Genomic DNA, 25846 nt, shown 5'->3' with positions numbered 1-25846 from the left:
AGAATGTCTCAGGTTTTATATTCAGTAATTTTATAAGATTTTCTCCAGCGAACATCCACTTCATAGAATTTCTATATTTTTATTCATTGCACAGTTATTGATATAATGTAAGCACCATCACTCACCAAGGCTTTAAGCAAAAATCAGACTTGTATATGAAACTCCACTAAGACAAAGAAACCTGGACCTCCCACCTCCACTCTACTTCCCTGGACTTTCCACCTTCACTCTACTTCCCTGGACCTCCCACCTCCACTCTACTTCCTTGGTGATAGACCTCCCACCTCTACTCTACTTCCCTGGTGATGGACCTCCCACCTCCACTCTACTTCCTTGGTGATGGACCTCCCTCCTCCACTCTACTTCCCTGGTGATGGACCTCCCACCTCCACTCTACTTCTCTGGTGATGGACCTCCCACCTCCACTCTACTTCCCTGGACCTCCCACCTCCACTCTACTTCCCTGGTGATGGACCTCCCACCTCCACTCTACTTCCTGGTGATGGACCTCCCACCTCCACTCTACTTCCGTAGTGATGAACCTCCCACCTCCACTCTACTTCCCTGGTGATGGACCTCCCACCTCCACTCTACTTCCTGGTGATGGACCTCCCTCCTCTACTCTACTTCCTGGTGATATACTGTCTTCTTTGTTGGTAATAAGGCCACTGATAGCATCTCTCTCTGTGTGACTTGGTGAAATCACAATCAAAAAGAGGCTGACTGAAGGAACCCCACTGGAATTGAACCACCCCGAGGAACTTCAACATCTTATTGAATACCAAAGGTGATGCAATAACGTTTTTGAAAGGACTGAGGAATATTCTGGTAAATAAGATTACTTCCCTGGCAGGTATGAGGCTCTGGGTTTGATTCCTAGCACTTTACAGTCCCAGCACTAAGAAGGTAGAGGCCAGCATGTCAGGAATTTGAGGTTATCCTTAGCTAAATAGAGTTTGAGTTCAAGGCCAGTTTAGCCTAGTGACTTTTTTTTTTTTTTTTTTTTTTTTTAGAAAAAAGACAGTCAGACTTGTAATTTTATGCAATTTAGTGGACTTTTCCCCTAAAAATGACTTACATTGTAATGTTGTTCTACTTTATCTAAGGTCAGCTTTCTTACCTGTAGTGTGTAATTTTAAATCTGTATTAATTTCATCAATGAAAGACAAATATTTTTGCCTAAAAGAGTAAGTAAAATTTCAAATACCAATATGCTGATTATGTATTAAAGTCTGTATACTCCTAAAATGTTTTGAGTGTGTTTTATTAAAATCTCATGTAGTAACCTCATTGAAAAAATACCAAAAGCCATTTATATAAAATAATTTAATATTGATAACATTCCAGAGCAGCCTGCCTTTAACAGTAGAACAGTGGTGAGTTGATTTCTTGAGGACTTACTCAAGGAGAGTAATCACAACATGGTCATCTTTGCCTTGCCATAGCATCTCTCCTTCAAAGTGCACCAGTCCATGTTTCCTTGCACGCATGAGGATGCCCACTACTTTATCTGAAATCCGAACATATCTGTCAAAGAGTTCTCCAAAAGTAACCTGGATCTTGCCATCTCGTCTGCGGCGAGCCATTGTGCGGATGACAAAGCACAACTCCATGATTTCCCTGTAGATGTGTTCCTCGGCTCGCTTGGCCCTTTCGGCTGTCTTGCTTCCCTCCTTGGGACGGCCATAGCCCTCATCTCCCTTGTGTAGCCGAGTGGACATGGCCAGGTCATAGTCAAATTCGTCACTGAAGGGATTGAGCTTCTGTGACTGTATGTGGTCATCGGCCCACTGCTGCCATCTCCCTTTCAAGTTGTCCACTTGACTGTATCTCCGCTGGGCCTTACAGTTGAGTGTCTCTGTGTATCTGTTTGCCCTGGAGGAGAGAAGGTGGAGAAGCAAGGTTGACACATGAACAGCAAGTGTCATTTCCTTTTAAACCTCCCATGTGTGTGCATCTGAGTGTAAGTCTTTATAGTTCATAGGATGACAAAATGCATGGTACGACTTACAAAAAGTGATTTCTTCTGTCATTCTTACTTTATATCCTAGGTCACTTTCTCTAACAATAATGGATTAAACACCAATAATATTAAACTCAAGTTTAACAAAACCACAAAATCTCCCTTATCTATAGTGTGGAAGTATCTGTTTCTAATATGTTTCATGTTATAAACATTGCTGAACTCGAACCAGTTCTCAGAGGGCTTCCGAAACCAGTTACTTCCCAAACATGCATTTGGTACTACTATACAGATTGGAGTAGTTATGCATAGAATTTTGTGCATTTTTCCATGCGAGTCTAGTGTTAGTGATGTACACAATTCTTTAAGGCATCAGAATTCACAAATAGATGTGTCTTACTGAATGTTATGTGCTGGCTTTCTTCCAAACACTTCATTGTTATTCTCTACAATCATCTATAAGATAGGTAATATTTTACTCAGCTGTATAGATGAAGAAACTGGAGCCAGAAAGATTACAGAACATTCTAAAGACAAAACTATTAAGTTGTAGGCTAAGACTGGAATCTGAAGCCAAATTAAGAATCTGTCACAAGAGGTCAGTATGCAACTCATAAGAAATACTGCTTGAGTCTGTAGCAGAGGAAGGATTCTGCAAGACTGAAGCTACAATCAGTGTGATGCCACCAGCATTCAGGGATAGCATGTGATAAATGGGTTGTGTTTCAAAGTAAGTGTGGGTGTATGCATGTACATGAGTGCATGCACATATATGTGTGTGTGTTCCCTTGGAATTTGGAATGCATTTTTTATTAAAACTACAAAACTCGGCTTTTAAACATTGAATTATGATAAGAGGGTGCAGACCTAATTTTCAAATAGCTAATTTTTGTACTTGAAAAACTTCTCTGTTGCTTCAGTATCTCCAATTTAGTAGACTTTTTCTTTGTTAAAAAAAAAAATTGACTCTGTCTTCCCAAGGTAAAAACCTTTACTCTGTGGAGTACTGTGGAGTACTAAGTGGCCTTATGCCTGGATACATTGGGATTGAAGATGTGAAGAGAAGTCTTGCATTCGCTATGGTGGCATGACAGGACTCTGAGCACTCCTAATTAACTGCTCTAAGCCCAAGAGTGGGCCAGGTTTATGTGTCAATGTACACACTTGCTAAATTTTGCTCAGATGACAAATGGGCCAGTGAATTACAGTAACCATTTCTACCCCTGTGGTCCTAAGTCTGTTTTGTCAGGGTAACCCTGGGTTGATGAGACTCATCACTTCCTCCCGGTGCCAGGAGACAAATGTTTGCTCTCCTTCCATAAAGAAGACATGCATCAAGTGCAGACACCAGACCTGTATGTGGTTTAAGTGCAATAAAGTCATTTTCAAAGAAAAATAATATCCACTAGATGGCGAAGTTTCACTAATTCCCATGTTTATGTTTCAGAAAGTCCTATGACTGTGGTCTCACTGTTAGGTTAGAATTAGAAGGGAATGCTCTGATGTTACACTTTGATAGTCATACGGAGAAAAACATGCAGCAAGGTTAACTGGGAAAAACAGCACACAATACTGTACATCACATGTTTATTACAGTCCCTCCAGTTTGAAACAGTGCTAAAAGCAACAGCATATTGAAGTAGACTAGATTTCACTCAGCCCTGGTAAAAGTGAGCTGTCACTGCTTTGCTGTTAGCTGTCTGCTCACCTTCCCAGTGTGGCCTGAAAATCTTAGGAGAGTCGGTCTTGTACCCTTGAAGCCACAGTGATGAAGACAGGCATAATCTAACGATCGTAGTTAGCTCAAGGAAAAAAAAATCTGGTGGCATATTTGAAAATAAGCATCCATCCAGCTACAAAGCATGAGAGACTTCAGAAGGTAGTTGTGTGATGCAGTAAAGTCTCATTAGCACAGAGCTCTGCTCCATGCTGAAGTGTCATATGCTCAGCCTTTAGGAGTTCATGGCTGCTTAGCTACTACTCCATCTGTCCTTTACATGATACCATCTAAGCACTCTTTGGGTAGCCATTGGCTAGTGGGGAAGGCACCCTAAAAGACATTCACAAATATAATCCAGGTAACATAAAGTTGCATTTGCAACTTATGTGTAGAGGCACAAGGCTGAAGAATTCAGTGATGTTATGCACAAATGAAAAGTATTACATTAGCATCCAGGTGACCAATTGAACATATGACCTCCTCAAATTTTCTTATGTGGGTATTATGCCTATTTTGTAATTTTTATAAAGAAAAAAAGGTATAGTAGAAAACTGTTTACACTAGCATCAGGAGGTGATGTGGTTAAACTACAGGTTCAATGACTTTCTGTTTTATTTAAGGTATAATTTCTGTCTTCTACTTTTAGTTAGGAACTTAGGTGCTCTGCGTATTGGAGCTCAATGTTTGAGAATAAGAGTTGTTAGTTTGGAAATAAATCTATAAAGAAGCCATCATCTTTTAAAAGAAGCATTTTCAAAATCTCATTTCATTGTCTCATTGTAATTCCCCAAAATAAAAGGAAATGGAACAAAACAAGAATTAGAAAATAAGGATAGCCAGGCATGGTGGCTCACACCTTTAATCCCATCACTTGGGAGGCAGAGGCAGGTGGATCTCTGTGAGTTTGATGCCAGGCTAGTCTACAAAGTGAGTTCCAGGACAGCCAGAGCTACACAGAATCCCTGTCTCGAGCAACTTAAAAAAAAAAAAAAGAAGTCTTATTTTAAAACATTTGGAAGATATATACCACAATGGATCTATTTATATATCAACAAAAGTATAAATGATTTTACATTTTTAATTGTTAAAAGTATGAAAGTGTCAGGTTTAAATTGGAATTAGACATTCTTATATCCTAGAGATCTTTTAGGTCACCAAATACAATAATATCGTGTTATTGTATGCTTCAAAATTTCAGGTGAAAGGGTTCAAATCAGTGGTTCTCAACCTGTATGTCATGACCCCTTTGAGAGTTGAACAACCATTTCTAATGGACTTAGGGGTCACCTAAGACCATTAGAAAACAGGTATTTACATTATGATTCACAACAGTAGCCAAATTACAGTTATGAAGTAGCAATGAAAATAATTGTGTGGTTGGGGATCACCATAATGTGAAGAACTATGTTAAAGGGTCACAGCACTAGGAAGGTTGAGATCCACTGATTTAGATTGATGTTTAAAAAGATAATATAGTATAAATTGACAGCAAAGCTCTTACCATCTCACCCATATTTTAGGAGACCACCATTGAATTCAGAGCCTCTATCTGTACATTTTCTCATAGCCAACAGTCAATCATTTTCCCTCTAAGAATATGCAAAATAGTTAATTGTACCAGATGTGATAGGCAAAGTACCTTGAAAAGTTTAGCTTTATTAACAGAAACATATTATTCCTAATCTGTCCTCTCTAAAAATGGCATGATCTTAATCTTGCTTTCTTACCTGAAGGCAGGTTATTAGTACTATAATGACAATATGGGAACCGATTTTACCATGGTTCTGTCATTTGGGGAGTAACTATTTGAATAAGTTATTAAATGTCAATAAAATTAACAGAAAATAAAACCAGGAGTTTTATATATAACCTATTCAAGTGGTATGGTACAGGAAAGCTCTCTAATCAAATGTCCTTCATCTCAGCTTCAGTATGTCAAGGGGGCCTAAGAATGAGTTTCCTAGTCCAAGTTTGGGATATTTATGAAGGGAGGTAGTTGTGGTGCCTCCCACTGGACAGTCAGTGCCCAATTGTCTTCGTGACTGAAGAACCTCAGCTACTTGTCCCACTCCACACAGACATGCTGGGGAGAATTAGCTCCTCTGTGCATTGGCACTGCCCAGAAACAATCACTAATTGATTAATGGATCAATGGGGTCATATGTGTCAGGATTACCATCTGAAAGGCAGTGCTTTTGTGGTTGATGAGCAGCTATGATCTTTATCCTCCTTCCTAACAGGCTTGAGACCCAGGCCTCTGATTCTTTCTACAAGTTGGTAATTGTTCCATATCCAAGGAAAGCATTCTTTTTACTAGAATGGGGGAAGGGAGCAGGGAGTAAAACATGAAGCTAGGTTGGAGAGATGATGGTTCAGTGGATAACAGTTCCTGATGTGCAAAAATGAGGACCTGGCCTTGAATCTAAAATAAAATAAAAACTCCACATTAAAATAAAATAAAAACATATAGGCATGGCCAATGTTCATGTAGTCCCAGCACTGAGAAGCAGACAGGCAGATGAGCCAAAGCTGTGAGCTTCAGGTTCAGTGAGCTACCTTGTCTTGTATATAAAAGGGGAGAGCAACAGGGCAAGACACCTGGCATACTTCTCTGGCCTCCACACCCACGCACAGGGGGTTATGTGCAAACAGGCTTGCACATGCACACACACACACACACACACACACACACACACACACACACACGCTCACACAAAAGCCATTATTTTGTCTCTTTTAAAGCCCTTCAATATAGTTGGACTAAAACCCTGCACTCTGGAAGTCACTGAGATCAATTAAACTAATGCTTTGCTTTATGCTAAGGAAATGCATGTAGCACAAGGGTGATAATGCAAGCTCCAGTTCAGCCTTTCCTGCTGCCTCACTTACTGCTCCTGTGACTTGGTGCATCTTAGTTTCTGGGTGTCTCATTCTCTAAGCTTGTAGCATACGTCTCTACCACACCAAGAAAGGGGCCCACATACAAATTCAATTCAGGAAGCTGGAGAACAATGCTGACATCAGTTCCCCGTTGTCGGTGAGGCAGTGTTGGCGTGGACCAGAAGGACATGTCCTAAGTTAGCACTGTCCTTTCAGGCCAGAGATGTGCCTACCCTAAAGGACTCAGTCTAACAGACAATGCATCCCCTTCCCTCTCTGTTTCTATTGCTGGAACTCTGGTACCTGAGGCACAAGGAGTGCAAGGCTGCATTCACTTACTGGGAGGGCAAGGGGCGTTTGATCCTGGCAGCAACCATGTGCACTGCATCCTGTTCAGGTCTCTCCTCCACGTCCCCTCCGTAGCCACTGTCCTCGGTGTCCATGCTGTCACTCTTCCACTTGGGCTCTTCCTGTTCCATCACTTTCCAGCCTTTGGTCAGCTCAGATACCAAGTTGGTGCATTTTCTTCTCCGTGTTGGCGAGTCATGACTGAGGAGGATTCTGTCAATGTCATTCTGTGGCTGGGCAGCTTCAGACACACCCCCGTCATTCTCGTACCTATGGCTCAGGTAGTTCACATCTCCTCCTCGCTCATAAGCCTTGCTGACAACTGTTCTGGTCACCTCTTTCCTTTTGATGTGGGAGACCGCGGAGGCCTCTTCTGAGTGTTGTCCATTTCCATGTCCATCTGGCTTTGGAGATGGAGGTTTGGAGGCATGCTGGTGGGGACTGGGGCATGCCCCTGGCTTAGGAGTGTGGGGTGGGTCGTTGGTTGCTCCAGGTAGCCAGCCTGCAGGCTCCTGGGCCTGCTTGGTGCTGTTCTCATTCGCCCACTGCTGCCAACCACGGGCCAAGTTGATAACCAGGGTGGCTGTGCGTACCTTCCGGAGGGCACTCTTGGCTGGCCCCACCTCCCTTTCCTGTTCTCCGGGAGCCATGCTACCTGTTTCTTCTCTGCTGACAGTCTGGGCGCTGGCTAAAGAGAGAATGTGCTTGAGAGAGGGGCCTGGGATTTAAATAGAAGCAGGGTGTCAGTGGGAAGGAGAGCCTGTGACGGTGGAAACTATGCGAAGCATTTCTTGCCAAGATGTGGTGCCCGGTCCCTGACGGCGTTCTGTTTTTAAACCCTGACAGGTCCCATTTCATCACAGCAGAGGGACATCTCTGGTGGCAAAGGACACGGCAATGTTCCCTCCTCTCTTCTCCAAGTGCCAGGATGGAAAGTACTAGACTGCATCATGTGCTCAGCTTTATGTTTTCCTTGACCTTAAAATATGATCCTACCATTTAGAGCAGCATCCAGTTCGTGCACAAATTGTCCTGGAGCATTAAAGGCTTGTTCTCAGTTAAACCTCTGTAGCCCTCAATACAGCTGCCGTTTGGTCACACTTATAGATGAGGGAAGGGATATCTAACTTCCGGTAGATGATAATATATGAGATTCAAGTCCTGAGAGACTGGAAGCTTGGGCTTCCTTTTATTCTATAACGGTTAGAAAGAGATCTTAGAAAATTGTCTGATCAGATCTTCATTTCCAGTTGGAAACATTGGAGTCCAGATGATGAAAGGCTAATTATTGTTTTCTACCCCCATTTTGGGAGAAAGCCTATTAATATACATTAGCATATAACATATTAATATTAAGACAGTAAACTACTGTAATGATGTAAAAATTAAATTTTATTTATTTTAGAAATTATTACTAAAATTAATCTTTTCAAATATCAAAGCTGTTTAATCCATATAAAGACAAAATAAATGGATGCTATCTGAAGTATGCCCTCCATTTTATTTTGTGTTATGTTGGACAAGATGTCATTATGTAACCTAAGTGGCCTAGAACTTGCTACGCACAACGAGTTGTCCTCAAATTCCAAGAGATCCTCCCAACTCTTCCCGCTTAAAGGCATGTACCACTACCTTTGGCTTCCTTTTTGTCTGTGTTTTGTTTTTAATGATTAACTATTGGTTGAATTCATTTTAAAATTATTTGTTTTATTTTTGAGGTTATGATTACATCATTTTTCTTTTTTCCTTCCAAACCTCCCATATATCCCTACTTGCTCTCTTTCAAATTCATGGTCTCTTTTTGCTGTGGGATGGTCTGTATGTCAAATGTGTTGCTGATTGGTCAGTAAATAAATCACTGATTGGCCGTTGGCTAGGCAGGAAGTATAGGCGGGAGAAGGAAAAGAATTCTGGGAAGTGAAAGGTGGAGAGGGAGACACTGCCAGCCGCCACCATGACAAGCCGCATGAGAAGATCCCGGTAAGCCACGAGCCATATGGCAAGGTATAGATTAATGGAAATGGATTAATTTAAGATATAAGAATAGTTAGCAAGAAGCCTGCCACGGCCATACAGTTTGTAAGCAATATAAGCCTCTATGTTTATTTGGTTGGGTCTGAGTGGCTGTGGGACTGGCGGGTGAGAGAGATTTGTCCTGACTGTGGGCCAGGCAGGAAAACTCTAGCTACAAATGGCGTCCAACGTGGGGCAAGAGTTTCCACCTAAAACCTGAATAAAAAGATTCTAAAATGGAGCTAAAAACAGCTCCTAGTTGTCTCTTTCAAGCTAGCAGCAGCCTGCGTGTTTGAGCTACTATAGCGGGTTCCTGGCGTGCATGCTCGACCTGCAGTATGGCGGGAATGAGGCCTCTGCAAATGGCACATTAAGCTATGTGATGGATTTAGCCTTTGCTAGTACAAAAAAAAAAAAAAAAAAAAAAAAAAAAGAGGTTTCTGGGCTACACGCTACTTTGATAGAAGCATAGACCCAGTATTTCTGAGAATTGATGGCTCCCAGAGCTGGCGGAAAACGTACTACCGCCATGTTGGGAAGCTAAAATGGGCGGAGCCAACAGCCATAGCGCCAGCGCCATTTCAGGCTTAAAAGGCTACAATTTAAAGCAATAGGCTCAAGCTAATATAAAAAAATAAGCCACGTAAAGATGGCTACCACACAGAGAATCTGGATTATGTTCTCTTTGATATTTGTAACTAAAAAAAAAATTTGATTACAAAAGCTGTTGAGTTATGCCAAAATGTATATTTTAAAGGTACCTTGACTTCAAAATTTGGATGTAAGGATATGTTGCTTTGGAAAGGAGGCTCTGATTTTGTTTCCACAGAAAGCCAGAGGCTATGGATTTGTTCAAAATAAAGATACATCAGGTTTGACCAGCCAAGACCCCCTGAAAGATCTCCGATGACACCATGGCCCTGATGATCCAACATCCAGAATGGTTTCAAGGCAACTGGCTCAGACGACATACCCTCATGGACTATTCCATAATTCTAAAATTTTCTTTGTATCCCCATAAGATACAGCGCCCCCCTCCAGCAGGAAGTAGTAAGAAAAACTATGCCCAAATTCCCAAGTATACCAAGCTGACTTTGGAGATATATAAAGGTTAAAACCTTCCTTTTTAAGAAAAGAAAAGGGGAAGTGCTGTGGGATGGTCTGTATGTCAAATGTGTTGCTGATTGGTTAGTAAATAAATCACTGATTGGCCATTGGCTAGGCAGGAAGTATAGGCGGGACAAGGAAAAGAATTCTGGGAAGTGAAAGGCGGAGAGGGAGACACTGCCAGCCGCCACCATGACAAGCCGCATGAGAAGATCCCAGTAAGCCACGAGCCATATGGCAAGGTATAGATTAATGGAAATGGATTAATTTAAGATATAAGAAAAATTAGCAAGAAGCCTGCCACGGCCATACAGTTTGTAAGCAATATAAGCCTCTATGTTTATTTGGTTGCGTCTGAGTGGCTGTGGGACTGGCGGGTGAGAGAGATTTGTCCTGACTGTGGGCCAGGCAGGATGCATGCATTGTGTGTGTGTGTGTGTGTGTGTGTGTGTGTGTGTGTGTGTGTTTGCTAAGTAAGTAAGTACAACCTGCTAGTCTATATAATGTTACTTGTATGAGGACTCAATCTGATACAAAAAGCTGCAGGCAGCTAAGGAATGCGGAGAGCAGGAAAAATAATCTTCCCTAGGGAAGAGCTCATCAATTGGTTATTCAATACTAAATGATGAGCCCTGAAAACATGCATTCCTCCTTGTTTTTAATAATACAAACTTTGTTAGCAGGCAAAGGCATTTATTTGTTTGAACCTTCAGAACATCAAGTAAATAAACATTTTTAAGAGGACTGCAAAGCTAAGTCATGTGGACAGAGAAACAGCAATCTGTTCAGTGTTATTAGACCAGATAAAAATGTGCAGGGCTCAGCACTGAATAATTCCTTGAAGTAAGACAAATAGAATTTTTTTTCATTTGCTTTAGACTTTAAAATCTATCCATTCCACCAATTTTGACATATCAGTCAACCTACTGATTGGAAAATATTGCCTGTGAGCGCTATGAAAAATATAAAAGTTAATTTCTTCTGATAGACACAATCATTCAGAAGAAAAAGAAAAAGAAACTTGTGAATTTTTCATCATGTCAGTTATTTTCGCCCTAGGAGTCAAACAAATTGGGAAATGTTTTAAAACTCTATGTAGAAATCTGTCAGACGTGTTTTCTGACTTCAACAGCATGTGATAACATCAACAGCACACAGACTGAATCCCTCTTGATTAATTAAAGGAGAAATGGGATCACAAGGGCGGAGACTGTTATAAACAAAGATTTAAATCTGAGCTTAAATTCCTGGACTTCCTTCCTCGAATGTAGATACATCAAACACTGCTGAGTTCTGTGGGATTCCTTTCCTCCCCCTGGAAGGTCCGGGACAGATGGGCTCCTTGGAGACTTCCAGAAGCTTAGCTCAGGATCGGGTTAATTTTCAGCTCACAGAGGATTGCTCAGGTTCCCTCCTGATAAAGAAGAATGTAGAGAGGGGATGTGAACAGGGCTTCATATATTAGCAGCCATTGCAGTCAGCTGCCTGAGGTTTGAGGCTGTCAGCAGATGGTCTTTGGGGGCAGGAGTAGCTCCTAAAAAGATCTGTTCATTCCTCTGAGATTTAGCTTTGATGAAAACTGCAGCCCTTCAAATATTTACAGAGGCATTTAAAATTCTTTTCTGCTTCCTGTCTACTTTGGGCATTCCTATCCTTAAGTAAGGTCTGCATGCTATCAATCTTCAGATTATCATAAAATTTTAGGTTCATGTTCTCAATCAAGGTCCAAGTTCTTAGGAATTATATATTCTCTAATTAATTGTGTGGTCAAAAGAAAATGAAAATAATGAGAAATGGCAAGGATTTGAGTAAGTACTAGTTTGTAATGAAGGCCTCATGAAATAAGCTTTAAAACTGATGATGGAGATACAGGCCTCAAATAATTATCACTTATTTGAAATTTTCCGTATAAGTAATGTCTTAGTTTGGGTTTTTTATTGCTGTGAAGAGACATAATGACCATGGCAACTCTTATAAAGGAAAAACATTTTATAGGGCAGCTAACAGTTCAGAGGTTCAGTCTATTATCATTATGACGAGAGAATGATGACTTGGAGGCAGATGTAGTGCTGGAGCTGAGAGGTCTACATCTTGCAGGCAACAGGAAGTTGACTGAGACACTGGGTAGTATCCTGAGCATAGGAAACTTCAAGGCCCACCCCCTTAGTGACATACTTCCTCCAACAAGGCCATACCAACTCCAACAAAGCCACAACTCCTAATAGTGCATCTCCCTATGAGATTATGTAGGCCAATTGCATTAAAACTACCATAAATAAATTTTAAAAAATATAAAGGTCACTGGGGCTGGAGCGATGACCTGGTGGTTGAGAGTACTTGTTGCTCCTGCAGAGGATCCCCAGTTAGCTGCCAGCACACACATAGCAGGTTACAACTGTCTAAAACTTCAGTTCCAGAACACTCAATGCCTTCTTCTGGCCTCCATAGGTATCAAGTATACATGTAACAGACATATTTAAATGCAGGTAAAACACTTAAACATAAAAAATTAATATTGGTTTATTCATTACATGATCACATGAATGGTAGAGAAAGATATTTACACACAATTCCCTTCTAAACCAAGTGCAGTCAATCTTCATAGCTAGCAGTATAAGGTCATCACACCAAAGATATTTCACAAATCTTTATGTCTAACATATATAAAACAATTTCTAAAAATTATTATGTGTTTGAAATTCAGAGAAAATTATTAGATATATACAGACAATAAGATGTTAGTATAGTGAAGCAAAATAACATAAAATAACAGGATCTTATTTTTTTAAGGCTCACTAATATTTCACTGTGTATTTATGCCAGTGTTTATGAGTTCATCCATGGAGAGACAATAAAGTTGTTTTCCATATCCTGGCTTTTGTGAATAATGCTGTAAGGAGTATGACAGTGTAGATATCTTTCCCCCAAAAAAATAATTTATTAACTTTTATTTTATGAAAATGCATGTATATTTGTGTGAGGGTGTTGGATCCCCTGGAACTAGAGTTACAGACAGTTGTAAGCTGCCATGTGGGTCCTGGGAATTGAACCAGGGTGCTCTGGAAGAGCAACCAGTGCTCTTAACTGTTGAAGTGCTCTTAACTGTTGAGCCATCTCTCCAGTTTCCAGATATCTTTTTTTGTTTTTTTTTGTTTTTCAAAACAGGGTTTCTCCATGTAGCTTTGCACCTTTCCTGGATCTCGCTCTGTAGAACAGGCTGGCCTTGAACTCACAAAGATCTGCCTGCCTCTGCCTCCTGAGTTCTGGGGTTAAAGGCATGTGCCACCACCACCTGGCTCCAGATATCTTTTTTGTAAGAATGTGTTTTGCTTATTTTTTGAGAATTACATGAAGTATATTTTATCATATCATTCCCCTTCCCCAGTTCTTCTTACCTCTCCCATCTCCCTACCCACCTAATTTCAAGTTCTCTCTCCTTTCTCTCTTAAAAAAAAAAACCAAACAAACAAAATCATAAAATCCAGTTTGTATTGGTTGACTACTCCTGGGCCTAGAACTTGCCTTGGAGTGTGGTCAATATTCCAAGTGTTACTCAGTTGAAGAAAACTAACTTCCTTACCCAGCAACAGTCAAATGCCAATAGCTCATTGGCTAGATGTAGTAGTTCATGTTCACCCCACTTTTCCTCCATGCTGGAAATTCCTCTGTCTTGAGCTTGAGCAGATCATATGCACACTATCATAATCTCTGTGAGTTCAGGAATTCATCTGCCCTGTTGTGTCTGGAAAACACAGTTTCCTTGAGATCACCAAGCACCTCTTGTTCTTACAATCTTTCAAACTCATCTTCTGTATAGATCCCTGAGCCTGAGGGGAGGGTTTGATAGATAACCCACTTAGGACTGAGTGTTTCAAAGTCTCTTATTTTTAAGAATTCAGATATCTTGATGAGATGGTGATTTTAATCTGCCTTGGGTATATACCCAAGATTTCTGGGTCGTATAGTAGTTCTATTTTTAGTTTTCTTAGAAACTTCCACAATGTTTTCCATAGTGGTGGCTCCAATCTATAATCCTACAATAGTTGACCAAGGTTTATTTTCTCAATAACCTAACTTGCATTTAGCTCCTATGGTTTTGATTAGCCATTCTAACAGGTGTGGTGTCATACCTCCTAATGGTTCTAATTTTTATTTCTCAGATAGTTATTGATGTTTTCATATATATATATATGTATATATATGTATATATATACATATATATATATTCTTATGACATCATTGAAGAAATGTCTGTTCAGATCCTTTGTTCATTTTAAAATTTCATTATTTGTTTTGCTACTATTGAGTTTTAGGGATACTTTGTAAATTGTGGCTGTGAACTTCTAACCTGACACGTAATTTACAAAAACTGCCTTTTCATTGTGTTGCTCCTTTTGCTGTGCAGAAGCTATTTAATGTGATGTAGTCCCCAAACTGCAAGATATTGGTCTGATATCCAAATACCATTGTCATGGCAAATGTCTAGGAGTTTTTCCTTATGTCCCCTTCTGCAAATTTTATGATTTCAGAGGTTGCTTTTTGTCCATTTTGATTAACTTTGTGTATTTTCTAAGGGAAATATCCAACTTCATCTTTTAATATGTGGAAATTCAGTTTCCCAAAGACTGTTTTACTGAGACTGGCCTTTTCTTCATGCCCTATTGGTGGCCTCATGAAAGTTATCTGAACTATACATGGGACTTTCAAGTTCCTTGTTGTGTTCAGTTGGTCAGTGTTTCTGTTTGTATGTCACTAACACACTGTTTTGATTACAATAGCTTTATATTGTGATTTTTAAATCAGGAAGTGTGATAACTTAGACTTTGTATAGTAAAATAAATATTGTTTTTTTTTTCCTGCTGTGAAGAGTGCCATTAGAATTCTGGTAGGAGCTGTACTATATTGCTTTGTATAGCATGGACATTATGGTGACATTAATTCTTCTAACCATGAACACATGATAGATTTTTATTTATTTGTTTCCAAGTTCTTTAATTATTGCTTCATAGATATTATGTCATCATAAAATGGGAAATTAAGATCAGTTGATTTGGGTCCATAAAATAGAATTGTAGACAATGTATCAAAAAAGTAAGAGATCTGTATTTTTATATGAACTCTCCCAATTCTTTTAATTATTACATTTGTGTGTGTGTGCACATGTGTACAGTGCACAGCACACATGAAAATCAAAGGTGAATTTTTTTGAGTGCCATTTCTCTTCTATTTTGTGGGACAAAGCCACAGAACTCAGGGCATCAAGCTTGGTGGTGGGCCTTACCCTGTGAGCCAACCTGCCTAGCCTTCCAGTTCTTTAAATGGCAATTGGATTCTTCATGGGCACTGTTGGGTTTTGACCTTTGGAGAAGGGTTAAAAATAAATGCCTAAGGAACAGAAAGAGATGTTTTGAAGAGAAAAGATGATGCTGTCAGTGGTTGTAATCACGGTGTGCTGAGCAATCAGTGTCTGATCACATGAGAATCACGAAATGAGCCTAAGCCATGACATGATATCAAGAAAGGTGGGTTTTGGGTATGAAAAGTAATAGTCAATAAGAAGACTACTTTTGCCTCCTGGTCTCCATGAAGACACTGACATGGTCAATCCCACCTTTCTTCTCAGGTAATGTCTTTTTATTGTCACCATCATGCAAATAAATAACTATGTTTTCTTTTTTAAAATATGTTGTATTTCTTTGAAATCATGTACATACAAGTAACATTATACAGATTGAGCAGGTTGTATTTATATATTTAAGCAAGTGTGTGTGTGTGTGTGTGTGTGCGTGTGCGCATGTTTAACAACAACAAAGAAAAAGATTCCAGAGGCTTTAAATTTTTGAGAGAACAAGGGGAGAGAGGTACATGGGAAGGGTTAGAGGAAGAAAAGGGAAATGATGTTAATTATATTTTAATTTCCAAAATTAAAAAATATTCTTTAGTAGTTTATTTTTATGTTATTCTTATTAATTCTTGAAATTCTCATAATGTGTATTTTGATCATATTCACCCCTTCCTTCTCCCTCCAAACCCTCTAAGGCCCCCCTTTCCTTCCTACCGTCTCCTCCCTCTACTTCTGTACTTCATGTCCTTTTATAAATTGTTTTTGTATTTTTATAAGACACTCTCCTGCAGCAGACATCCTGGTCCTCTGGTTTACAATCTTCCCTCTCTCTCCTCTGCAATCTTCCCTGAGTTTGAGGTACAGGAGTTGAGCTATACATGTATCAGCTGGGAACAGGTACCCGTGCACAGTTTTTCTATGCCTTTTGACCTGTTGTGGCTTTCTGTAGTGGCCTCCATTTGCTGTACAAAAGCTTCTTTGAGGAGGATGAGAGCTATTTTCTGTAGATGTAAGAATAAGTGTTTAGAATGTTCTTAGACATTGCCCTGGTTTAGAAACATGGCAGTAATAGATTTCTCTCTGGGTTCCATGGCTTCACCAACACGGACAGTTGGCTAAGTTTATAGTACCAGGCATCAATTCCTCCTGCTGCGTGGGCCTGAAGTCCAACTAGGTAGCTGTTGGTTACCCCCCATGTGTAAGTGCCACTACTGCACCATCTGGAAAACCTTGCCTTTCTGATCGTTATTGGGATTTGTAGGTATTTCAGCTAGACAAGACTATTAATTGCTTTTCTCTGTGGGCAGCTTGCATAGATGCTTCTAATACTATGAGACCTAATCCATCTTGCCTTTCTAAAAGCAAAATGTCTTGAAGTAATTAATACATAGACTGCCTGTCTCAGTTTCCTCCTATTTTCTCCTGAACCCAATCCAAACAGGTGTTAGCTTCACTATTTACTAAAACTTCTCTTCCCTGTCACCAGTGATTTCCACATTGCTAAATCTGATGATTATCGGTTACTTGTCCTCACTTCACTTGCCCAATCAACACCCTCTGACACAATAAAACACTCATTCCTCTTTTAAATCCTTTACTGGGATTTTGCTTTTCTCTGTCTCTATTACTAGATATTTCTTTGTTTCTTTTATCATCACCTTATTAATACTATGTGAGCAGAGCTCAGTCTACATGCATTTCCCTGGTGACTCATTATTCAACTGCTATCTTTATGATGACAGTTCCACATAAGTATCTCCAAGGTGATGTCTTTCATATGTGTCTACCTTATACAGTCAAAATTTGTTAGGAGTCTCTACTGGACAACCGTACAATTGCTCACTCAGCCTTAGTTTCAGCAATACTAAGCTCTCAATTTTTGTTCTAATTTACAATATTCTCCTCTTTCCAGCTAAAAGTCAACTTTACTCTGCCAAATATTTTGAAGTAATATTTTATTTGTTTACTTCTCACATGTGTAACTGAAGGCTTTTCTCTGTCCCATCCTGTCCCACAGCCATTTCCAAATAATCACGAAGAGGCTTATATTAATTATAAATGTTTGGCCAATGGCTCAGCTTATTACTAGTTAGCACTTATAACAAATTAACCCACTTCTATTTCTATTCATCTATATATTGCCATGTGGCCATGGCGTTACTGGTCTGCTGGCATCTTGCTTCTTGGGTAGCTGCCTCATATCTGCCTGACTCTACCTTTTCTCTTCCCAGAATTCTCCTAGTCTGGCTCTCATACTCAATCTCTTCCTGCCTAGCTATCAGCTAATCAGCTTTATTAACAAGGAGCATAATCCACATCACACATCCTTCACATCCAGTCCTCCAGCATATTCTCCTGGATCTCTTATATGATATATTCAGAACTTGACCACTTCTTACCATCTTTACTGGCATGAGTGACTTCCCACCTCCCTACACACACATATCACCATCCATGCATAAGCTACCATCAACTCTTGCATGAATTATTACACAGTCTACTAAACTGCTCCCTCTGCTCCCTCTCATGTCTACATTGTACTCCTTACCCAGATCCTTTATAAACATAGATCATATATATCTTTTTGTTCAAAACTTTTTGATACCTTTATCTTACCTACAGCAACAGGAATGCCTCATGGTGGTCTGCAAAATTCTCTATCTTCTCATTAGATCCCTCGATGCTTGTCATTTGCCTTTGTATGGCTTCAGTCACAGTGACTTTAACTCGTACCTGCTTCAAGACTCATACCCTAATTCTCTTGTTTTAGCTTTCAGAATCTCCACAAAGTTTAGGATTCTGTATGTGCATATTCAAAAGACTCATTAAAATTGCTTTATACACAGGACATTCTCTTCAGCAGGAATGCTTCCTTCTCTCTAAAATAAGTAGTTTGATTAAAACCCATTCTCTCTGAAGTGGAGTTAAGGTATCAGGTACAGTGCAGTTTGAAACAGGAAAGGGTAAGCAGGCACAATCAGACTCTTTAAGAATATTGCCTTAGTAAGAAATAACGGTTTAGCCTATGGGATGGCATGGTCAGAATGCATTTTGAAAGACTCACTTTTTCAGTGGTGTGGAGGGTGATATAAGGATAGTATTTGGATGTGCAGAGAATGAGAAAGTAATTAGTAAATGGTAACAACAGTGTAGGCGACACTTGATCGTAACCTACTCTAAGAATGTGGCAGTTAGGGTGGAAAGGGGCATGAGCACTTCAGGTGAAATTAGACGTATAGGAGCCATTGACAATTAGATGTCAAGTGCAGGGAAGAAATGGCGGCCTCAGATACACAGGGATGACTTGCTAGGGTTTCTAGGTATGTAATGGGTATATATTCACTAAGAATGCTAATATAGGGGAGAAAGGTACAAGCTTGGGAATTGGACAAAGCATTAAATTTTGACTTGGACTTTGACTTACCTATAGGACATCCAGGGGAAGTAGTTCAGTAGTATAGGAAGGTTGGTAGTGCATTGCATAGTTTGTTGTTTAGCATCATGTCTCAGAGCCAGGCAAGAGTTCCAAAGGATCAAGTCCATGAACTGAAAACTCTTGAAGGCTGGGCCCTAAGAATATTCCTTCTCTTCTCCTTGCTTTCCTCCCCCACCCTGAAGGACAGGACTCTACAAGCCTATGACACCACTTTCTAAACAAGTTGCTTACGAAGATCTAAATATAGAGTTTCTTAGCTGTGACTTTCAACTTGATCCTGTAAAACTTTCCTTTACTTACTAGCCAAGTATATTAGGAAAGCAGTCTGCACTCCTTCATTTACCTCCTGTCCACTTTTCAAGTTTTCCAACAAAATTCTTGTTTTCATCATGAAGTCAATCTATTCACAGGTGACTGCCCCATCACCAAATCAAAAGAACATTTTAAATTCTCAACTGATTTTAGTCTGAGTATTTGATAACCATGTCCATATGCACATGAATACACGTATACATACAAGTACATGAACATATGAATGTGTTTATGTGTACATGTGTATTAAGTGGGAAAGAATCAGGCCAGAAAGGGAACAATTGAAAAACCAGAAAGAAATGGCCATCCATAAGATGCCACACTCTGGGAGCTCCTACAGAGGCATGCATTTCACACAGTTATGTCTCCTGAAGGCTTGACTGTATTCCTGTGGGTACAGGGCTGCATTTTGAGTAAAAAAAAAGTGTGATAGTTCTTTCAATATGGCTTTTTTAAAAGTCATTTTTTCAAGAAAGGGTTCCTCTATGTAGCCCTGGCTTTCCTGGAACTTGCTCTGTATGCCAGGCTAGCCTTGAATTCATAGAGATCCACCTACCTCTGCCCCAAGTGCTGCGATTAAAGGTGTGAGCCACCACAGCCAGACCTCAATATGTCTTTACCACATTCTCCTGACATCTTAGAACCTTCAAAATGTCATCAGTAGAATTAAAAAAAAGGAAGAACTACAACTTTATCTTCAGAAGTATAAAGCATGGATAATTAGCAAATTCTAACAAACGTGTAATGACCACTGAAACTAAGCTCCATTAGAATTCATCTAGAAGGAAGCCTAAAAGGATAGTAAGAAAGTCTGGAAACGATAGATTACAAAAAGAGTGCAAAAGCACATATTTTGAAATAAACCAATTCATTTTCTGGTTGAAAAGTTGTATGGCTTACTTGCTATCACAGGTAGGGAGATTTGGTGGCAGAGTTGGATGGGTTTGAGGATGAAGAGGTAGCAGGGTTGGACAAATGGGTATATGCTGTACCATGTTGGCAGGAGACAGTTGATCTGTGTCAGAGCTTAAAAGGTGTCTGGGACAACTGGAGGCCTCCCACCCTCCCATAACTCTTTTAAATTCATAAACACTCAGATCATTCACTGACAGATTATGTTTTCTGAAGAGTAGAATACCAGCCATAGGATACTAAGAAAAACATAGAGAAGTGCATTAAAGACATCAGCACCAGTCATCCAAAAAGTTGCAGTAAAACTTTTGAAGAAATAGGAACTATCCATCATTAATTTAAATATAAACATCTCTATGGAAGAAGAAAGATGAACATGAGCAGATGTGAGAATCCATGGAAGAAGTGACAAAATACTTATCAATGGAAAAATAAGCTGGAGAAAAGAAGGGAGGCAGAGAAGTAGGGAAGGAAGAGATTACCATACTACGATTAACAAGAATCTGACTTGATACATGGAAAACACAAGAATACAGTTAGATGGTGAGACAGAGAATCAGTACGCAAAAAAATATCATGTATTCATTTGACAAAATCAGAAGATATAGTGGAAGATATGAGCCGTCTGTAATAGCAGTAATAAGGATAAAATGCCTGTGAACAGACTTAACTGACATAGATCCCAAAACTATATAAAGACCATTGCAGTACTTCAGAAGAAAAACACTAATCTTTCCTGGGAGGGTTTCACACCACGGATTCCTCTCTACAGTAAGTTTAATTCTATTCCAGTAAAATGTCAATTATTTCATAGTTTAAGTGCACTGGTTGTAAAGGTCATAAGAAAAAAAATAAAATAATCCAAACATCCCAGCACTGTGGAGATGGAAGGGATAGAATTGCCAGGCCTAGGTTCTTCCTGTCTCAACGTAACAACCAAAAGGGAGAAAAGCAAGACAAAACAGCTTGGTCAGACAAACATTTAAAAAGAAAGGATGTTCAGTTACTAAACAGTATTAAATTTACTTGCATTGGCAAGTACAACACCATGCTTTATCAGTTGAGCAACTAAATATGAAAATATGCTTAGACATTCCTCTCAAGTCAGTAGGGAAAATAGTTTCAAAGAATACCCATGGATTCATACAGAAATTGAGTGTACAGTGAGGCTCTCAGATGCCAGGGGTAGGTGGGTCAGGAAAGAGGGGTGGGGTGTTGTTCATTGGATACTAAACTACTCTACATAGGAACAAGTAGTTCTGGGGTGGGGTTGTATAGGCAGGCAGAGAGCCACAGTCTGCATTTCCAAATGCTGGAGGGGAGGAGGGCCAGAAAAGTGATTTAAAAAATACCTTGGAGATATACATGACTCAAAGACTAAATATAGAAGTATTATATTAAATAATTAAAATAACTTTTATAGTTTCACTCTAAAGGGATGATAAATAGTTGAGAAGACAGATATATTTACCTGGACTTATACAATATACCATGGCAATGTGTATTGAAAAACTGCACGGTACCTTTTTACTACCTTTATTATTTTATGTATCAGCTAAAAAGAAATTATACATGTATATGTATATATATATATATATATATATATATATATATTCATGTAAAAGCAATAGAATCATTGGGAGGTATTGAAAGTTAGATTCTTCTTTTTTAACTGTATAGCGGAATATAGTATAAATAGATCACAGACTTATCTGTAAAATATAAAAACCATAATCATACTAGAAGAGAAAACTCCTTTATAAATATGGGGTGGGATAATCTTTTTAAACATGATTCAAAACCAGAAGCTGTAAAAAAAAATGGTAAATGTTGTTATACATGTAGAAATATGTGGAGGAAAAGAAAACTAAAAGTAAAAGCAAAGGGTAACATGCTTGAGTGAATGCTTCTAATTAATTAAAAGAGAACAGTTTCTCATAAGACATAGAAAGCAGATAGAAATTGACGAGGAAAAGGCCAACTTCCCAGTGGAAAATTGGACAAAAATATGAATAATGAGTTCATTTGGAAAGAATTACACATGACTACTAAAAGCATGAGAAATGTTCACTAGAACTCAGAAAAGCAAGTAATATTAAAAATTACATGCGATTATCATTCTTCTTCCAATCAAAGTGACCCAAACCCACACAAAGTTTTCTTTGACCTTGGCCTCGCTGAGGAACCTGTGGGAAAACTAGGAGTCTCCTTCACTGTCCCTGTGGTGTTAGCGAAATCACGATGAAAGGCAATCTGGCAGCATTTGTCCAGCTTACACATATGTCCTAGAAATTCTTCTTCTGGGAAATTATCCAAGGGCTTCAAATGATGTTTGTATAAAGTTATACGTTACAACAGTTTTCCCAGATGGTGGAGATTGAGAACAACCTGCAGCTATCACAGGAGCCTGATCCAGTCACCACTTCATCACCAAAATCTACAATCTCAGCAGTACAAACACAGAGAAAGGGTAACTTTCGGCCAGTTACCTGATAAGAAGCTCCAAGATATTCCAAGTGAAGAAAGCTCACTGTATACAACGTGTGTTAAACTAAAGGAACAGGAAGTAAGCACACATCCATAGATGAAGCCAAGGAGGCTTCAGGAAGGTGAGACAAAACACTAGTCATAGTGTCTGTAGAGGAAGACACCCACTAGCTAACTTCCACATGCCAATCTCCCCTTCTCTCAGCACTAACCTCCATTCCTCAGCTCAGCCTACGTGAAGACCACAAAGATAGATACTATTCTCTTTTTTTATTTCCCCCCTCAAAAAGCAAGAATAATACATACACATACTAAACAAACATTTGTTTAACAAATGAATGGGCTGTGGGAAGCAAGATTTCACGGAATCACTTAGGATATTTCAATAATAAAATTATTTGAATAGTGAAATAGCAAGAATAATTGATAGCTGGGTTTCAGATTACCCCCTTCTCCACACCTTCCCTTTCCCATTTTGTAATTAACAAAATTTGGTCTCATTACCAGAACTGTTCTTGATTAGGACTCAGAACATTGCAGTTGTCTGGAACTTCCTGAGCACATCTCTGTACCTCTCCACTAGATCAGAGAAGAGCCATGTGGATGTTTTCAGGTCACTGTCCCCTTGCCACAACCCTTTCGCGTTCTCTGGTCATCCTAGGCTTAGTCTCTTCAGCCTCTACTTTCTAGGCTTCCAGCTATTTCCATTTCAATAATCATTCATTGAGCTATACATAACACCATGGAACCTAGAACTCCAAAAGTGAATGCAGGGTGAGCAGTCTAGTGGAGGAGACAGGAATAGATGCTAATTACAAAGGACAGTAGGAGTTACCCTCAGATTCCCACTCTCATCCTCCATGATTCTGGGTTTGCCTTGATAGGGACAACTGTAATAAGTAACCAAATACCCGCTTAAGGTCAGAAATCTAATCTTTTTCAGATCTAGAGGTGAGAAATGTGTAGTCAAGGTGTCAGCAGGGCTGTGTTCTCTCTCAGAGCTGTTCAGAGGACCCCACCTTGCCTCTTCCAGCTTCTCCTGGCTCACGCTTCCTTGTGTTATGACTGCCTCACTCCCCTCCTACCTCTGCCTTTACAAGGTCTGTCCTAGTCAAAGGACACTTGCCATTTGACTGAGGCCCGATAACCCAAGAATGATCACATCCGGAGATCTTTAACTTCCTTACATCTACAAAAATCTCTTCTCTCAACTGCTGTCACAATCACAGATTCTGGAATGTGGATGGACATTTGGAGGGCAACCATTCAGCCCATTTCTTGAGGGTGGCCTCTTACAATCTTTCGGCATCATGTTTGTGCTGGCTAATCTTAGGTCAACTTGACACAAGCTAGAGTCACATGAAAGGAGGAAACCTCAATTGAGAAAATGCCTCCATAAGATCCCGATGTAAAGCATTTTCTTAATTAGTGATTGATGAGGGATGGCCCACCCCTTTGTGGCTGGTACTGTCTGATAGGAGTTCTAGCCACGCCCCCATGATGGTGCATGCCCTGGCGAGACGCTTAGTCATTTCTGCCTAGTCATTTCTGGGTTGTATGGCCTATGTAATCCATGCGCTTCGTGGTCACGTAATTTGTGTCAGCGTCATCATGTAATCTATGCGCATGTGTGGAGTAGCCACGTGGGCCCATTTGTGCATAGGCAGGGTAGTCGTTAAAAGGCGAGACCCTCCCCCTCCTCAGCACATGTCTTTTCAGCAGGCCTGACCACACATTCTGTCCTGTCCCCTCCCTCCTCCTAATAAAACTCTGATAATGGGTTTTGTGACTTTTCCTAGCAGGGTAAGAGTGCCACATAAAACCAACACTGTCCCTGGGCTGGTGGTCCCGGGTTCTATAAGAAAGCAGACTGAATAAGTCATGAGAATCAAGCCAGTGAGCACTACCCATGGCCTCAACATCATCTTCTGTGTTTCAGGATATTTGATCACACTGTGTGAAGAAGTGTCTCTGTCCTTTTCTTGTCTAAGGCACCTTCTGATTGGTTTAATAAAGAGCTGAATGGTCTATAGCTAGACAGAAGGAGATAGGTGAAACTGCTAGGGAGAAAGAGAGACTTGGGGCAAGAATCTGAGAGGTGGGAATTCACCAGCAGACATACAGTGTGGAAGAGAGGTAATGAACCACGTGACGGAATGTAGATTTATATAAACAGGTTAATTTAAGTTTTAAGAGCTAGTTGGGAACAAGTCTAAGCTAAGGCCAAGCTTTCATAATTAATAAAGTGTCTCCATGTCATTATTTGGGAGCTGTTGGTTCAAAGAAAATCCAACTATACTCCTGCCTCCAGGTTCCTGATATGTTTGAGTTCCTGTCCTGACTTCCTTCAATGATGAACAGTGCTGTGTAAGCCCAATAAACCCTTTCCTCTCCACCTTGCTTTTTGGTCATGGTGTTTTGTTAAAGCAATAAGAACCCTAAGACAGTATTATATATATATATTTTCCCATAGATTATAGCACCTTATTAAAGATTATGTCAATTTAAAATAACAGATGTGAAATGATAGTTGACTCTCATCTTATGCTATATGTATGACCTAACATTTCATCAGTCCCTGCAAAATAATAATAATAATAATAATAATAATAATAATAATAATAAAAAGATTCTGACACTAATAGCAAAGGTTGTCAAACACTAAAGTATGATTAAACATCCTGTATTATATTTTAAAGGTTCACTCTGTATTTTATAGGCATGCAATGCCTTATGTTAAATTAGGCCTAGCCTACTAGATAGCTTTGTGACCTTGGGTATGTTACTTCACTTCTTCCTGCTTAAGTATTCTGTCCAAATGGGAGCCACAAGAACACACACCGGACAGAATCACTGTAAAGACTAAATGAGGCACAGCATGTAAAGCTGTTGGCACAGCTCAGTAAAGATGTAGAGATTGTCTCTTTGCCATGGGCGTCTGTAACAGGAGACACAAGGAGGCAAATATCCTGTTCTTTCTGTCTTTATCTTCCTGGTGTTAGGTAAGCGCTGTAGGCAGTCTTCTGGCAGGATGCTAGCCAGCCTTGCTTCAAAGACTTGCAAGCCACTGGGCAGACGATTGGAAATCCACTATTTTAAGATTTAGGATGCTGGACCAAAGTCTGAGTTATGTTAATTTCAGAGCCCTCTGACTGGCTTATCTCCGGTGGTTTTTTTTTTCCCCAGAGATTAGAACTTACTCAGAAAGTCAAAGGAAAGTGTGGAGTGTGTCTGTCACTCCTTGAACACCATTCATACCCCACAGGGAGACAGGAGAGGCTGCCCAGGAGCTAAATTTAAGCTGTTGAGGGTCTAAACACACTT

At 39.8% G+C, this 25846-nt stretch overlaps 1 protein-coding gene across 3 annotated transcripts; it reads right to left on the bottom strand.

The window, feature by feature from the left end:
- Positions 1–1307: 1307 nt before the first annotated feature.
- On the bottom strand, positions 1308–23637 carry Abra (actin binding Rho activating protein). Of its 3 annotated transcripts, none has more exons than XR_009375466.1 (3): positions 17992–21510; positions 5185–5272; positions 1761–1875 (listed from the first exon to the last, which is right to left on the bottom strand). XR_009375466.1 is itself a non-coding variant. In XM_059247316.1 (2 exons), exons 1-2 carry the CDS (start codon positions 7559–7561, stop codon positions 1398–1400), a joined length of 1137 nt encoding a protein of 378 aa, XP_059103299.1. In that variant the 5' UTR covers positions 7562–8121; the 3' UTR covers positions 1308–1397. The 3 variants fall into 3 exon arrangements, 1 of the variants encoding a protein (XP_059103299.1); XR_009375465.1 differs by lacking the exons at positions 5185–5272; positions 17992–21510 and adding exons at positions 23027–23271; positions 23542–23637 and having other exon boundaries at positions 1768–1875; XM_059247316.1 differs by lacking the exons at positions 5185–5272; positions 17992–21510 and adding an exon at positions 6903–8121 and having other exon boundaries at positions 1308–1875.
- Between the last annotated feature and the right edge of the window lie 2209 nt (positions 23638–25846).

Source organism: Peromyscus eremicus, chromosome 20 (genome assembly GCF_949786415.1).
Source record: "Peromyscus eremicus chromosome 20, PerEre_H2_v1, whole genome shotgun sequence".
NCBI classification, from domain to species: domain Eukaryota; kingdom Metazoa; phylum Chordata; class Mammalia; order Rodentia; family Cricetidae; genus Peromyscus; species Peromyscus eremicus.
The sequence above is the reverse complement of the archived record's forward strand: the minus strand, read 5'-3'. Positions and strand labels throughout refer to the sequence as shown.

Coding starts and splice junctions, on each gene's coding strand:
- Abra (XM_059247316.1), bottom strand. CDS start 7,561: ATGGCTCCCGGAGAACAGGAAAGGGAGGTGGGGCCAGCCAAGAGTGCC. Junction 1,876..6,902: donor AAACGCCCCTTGCCCTCCCA/GTAAGTGAATGC, acceptor TCTCTCCTCCAG/GGCAAACAGATACACAGAGA.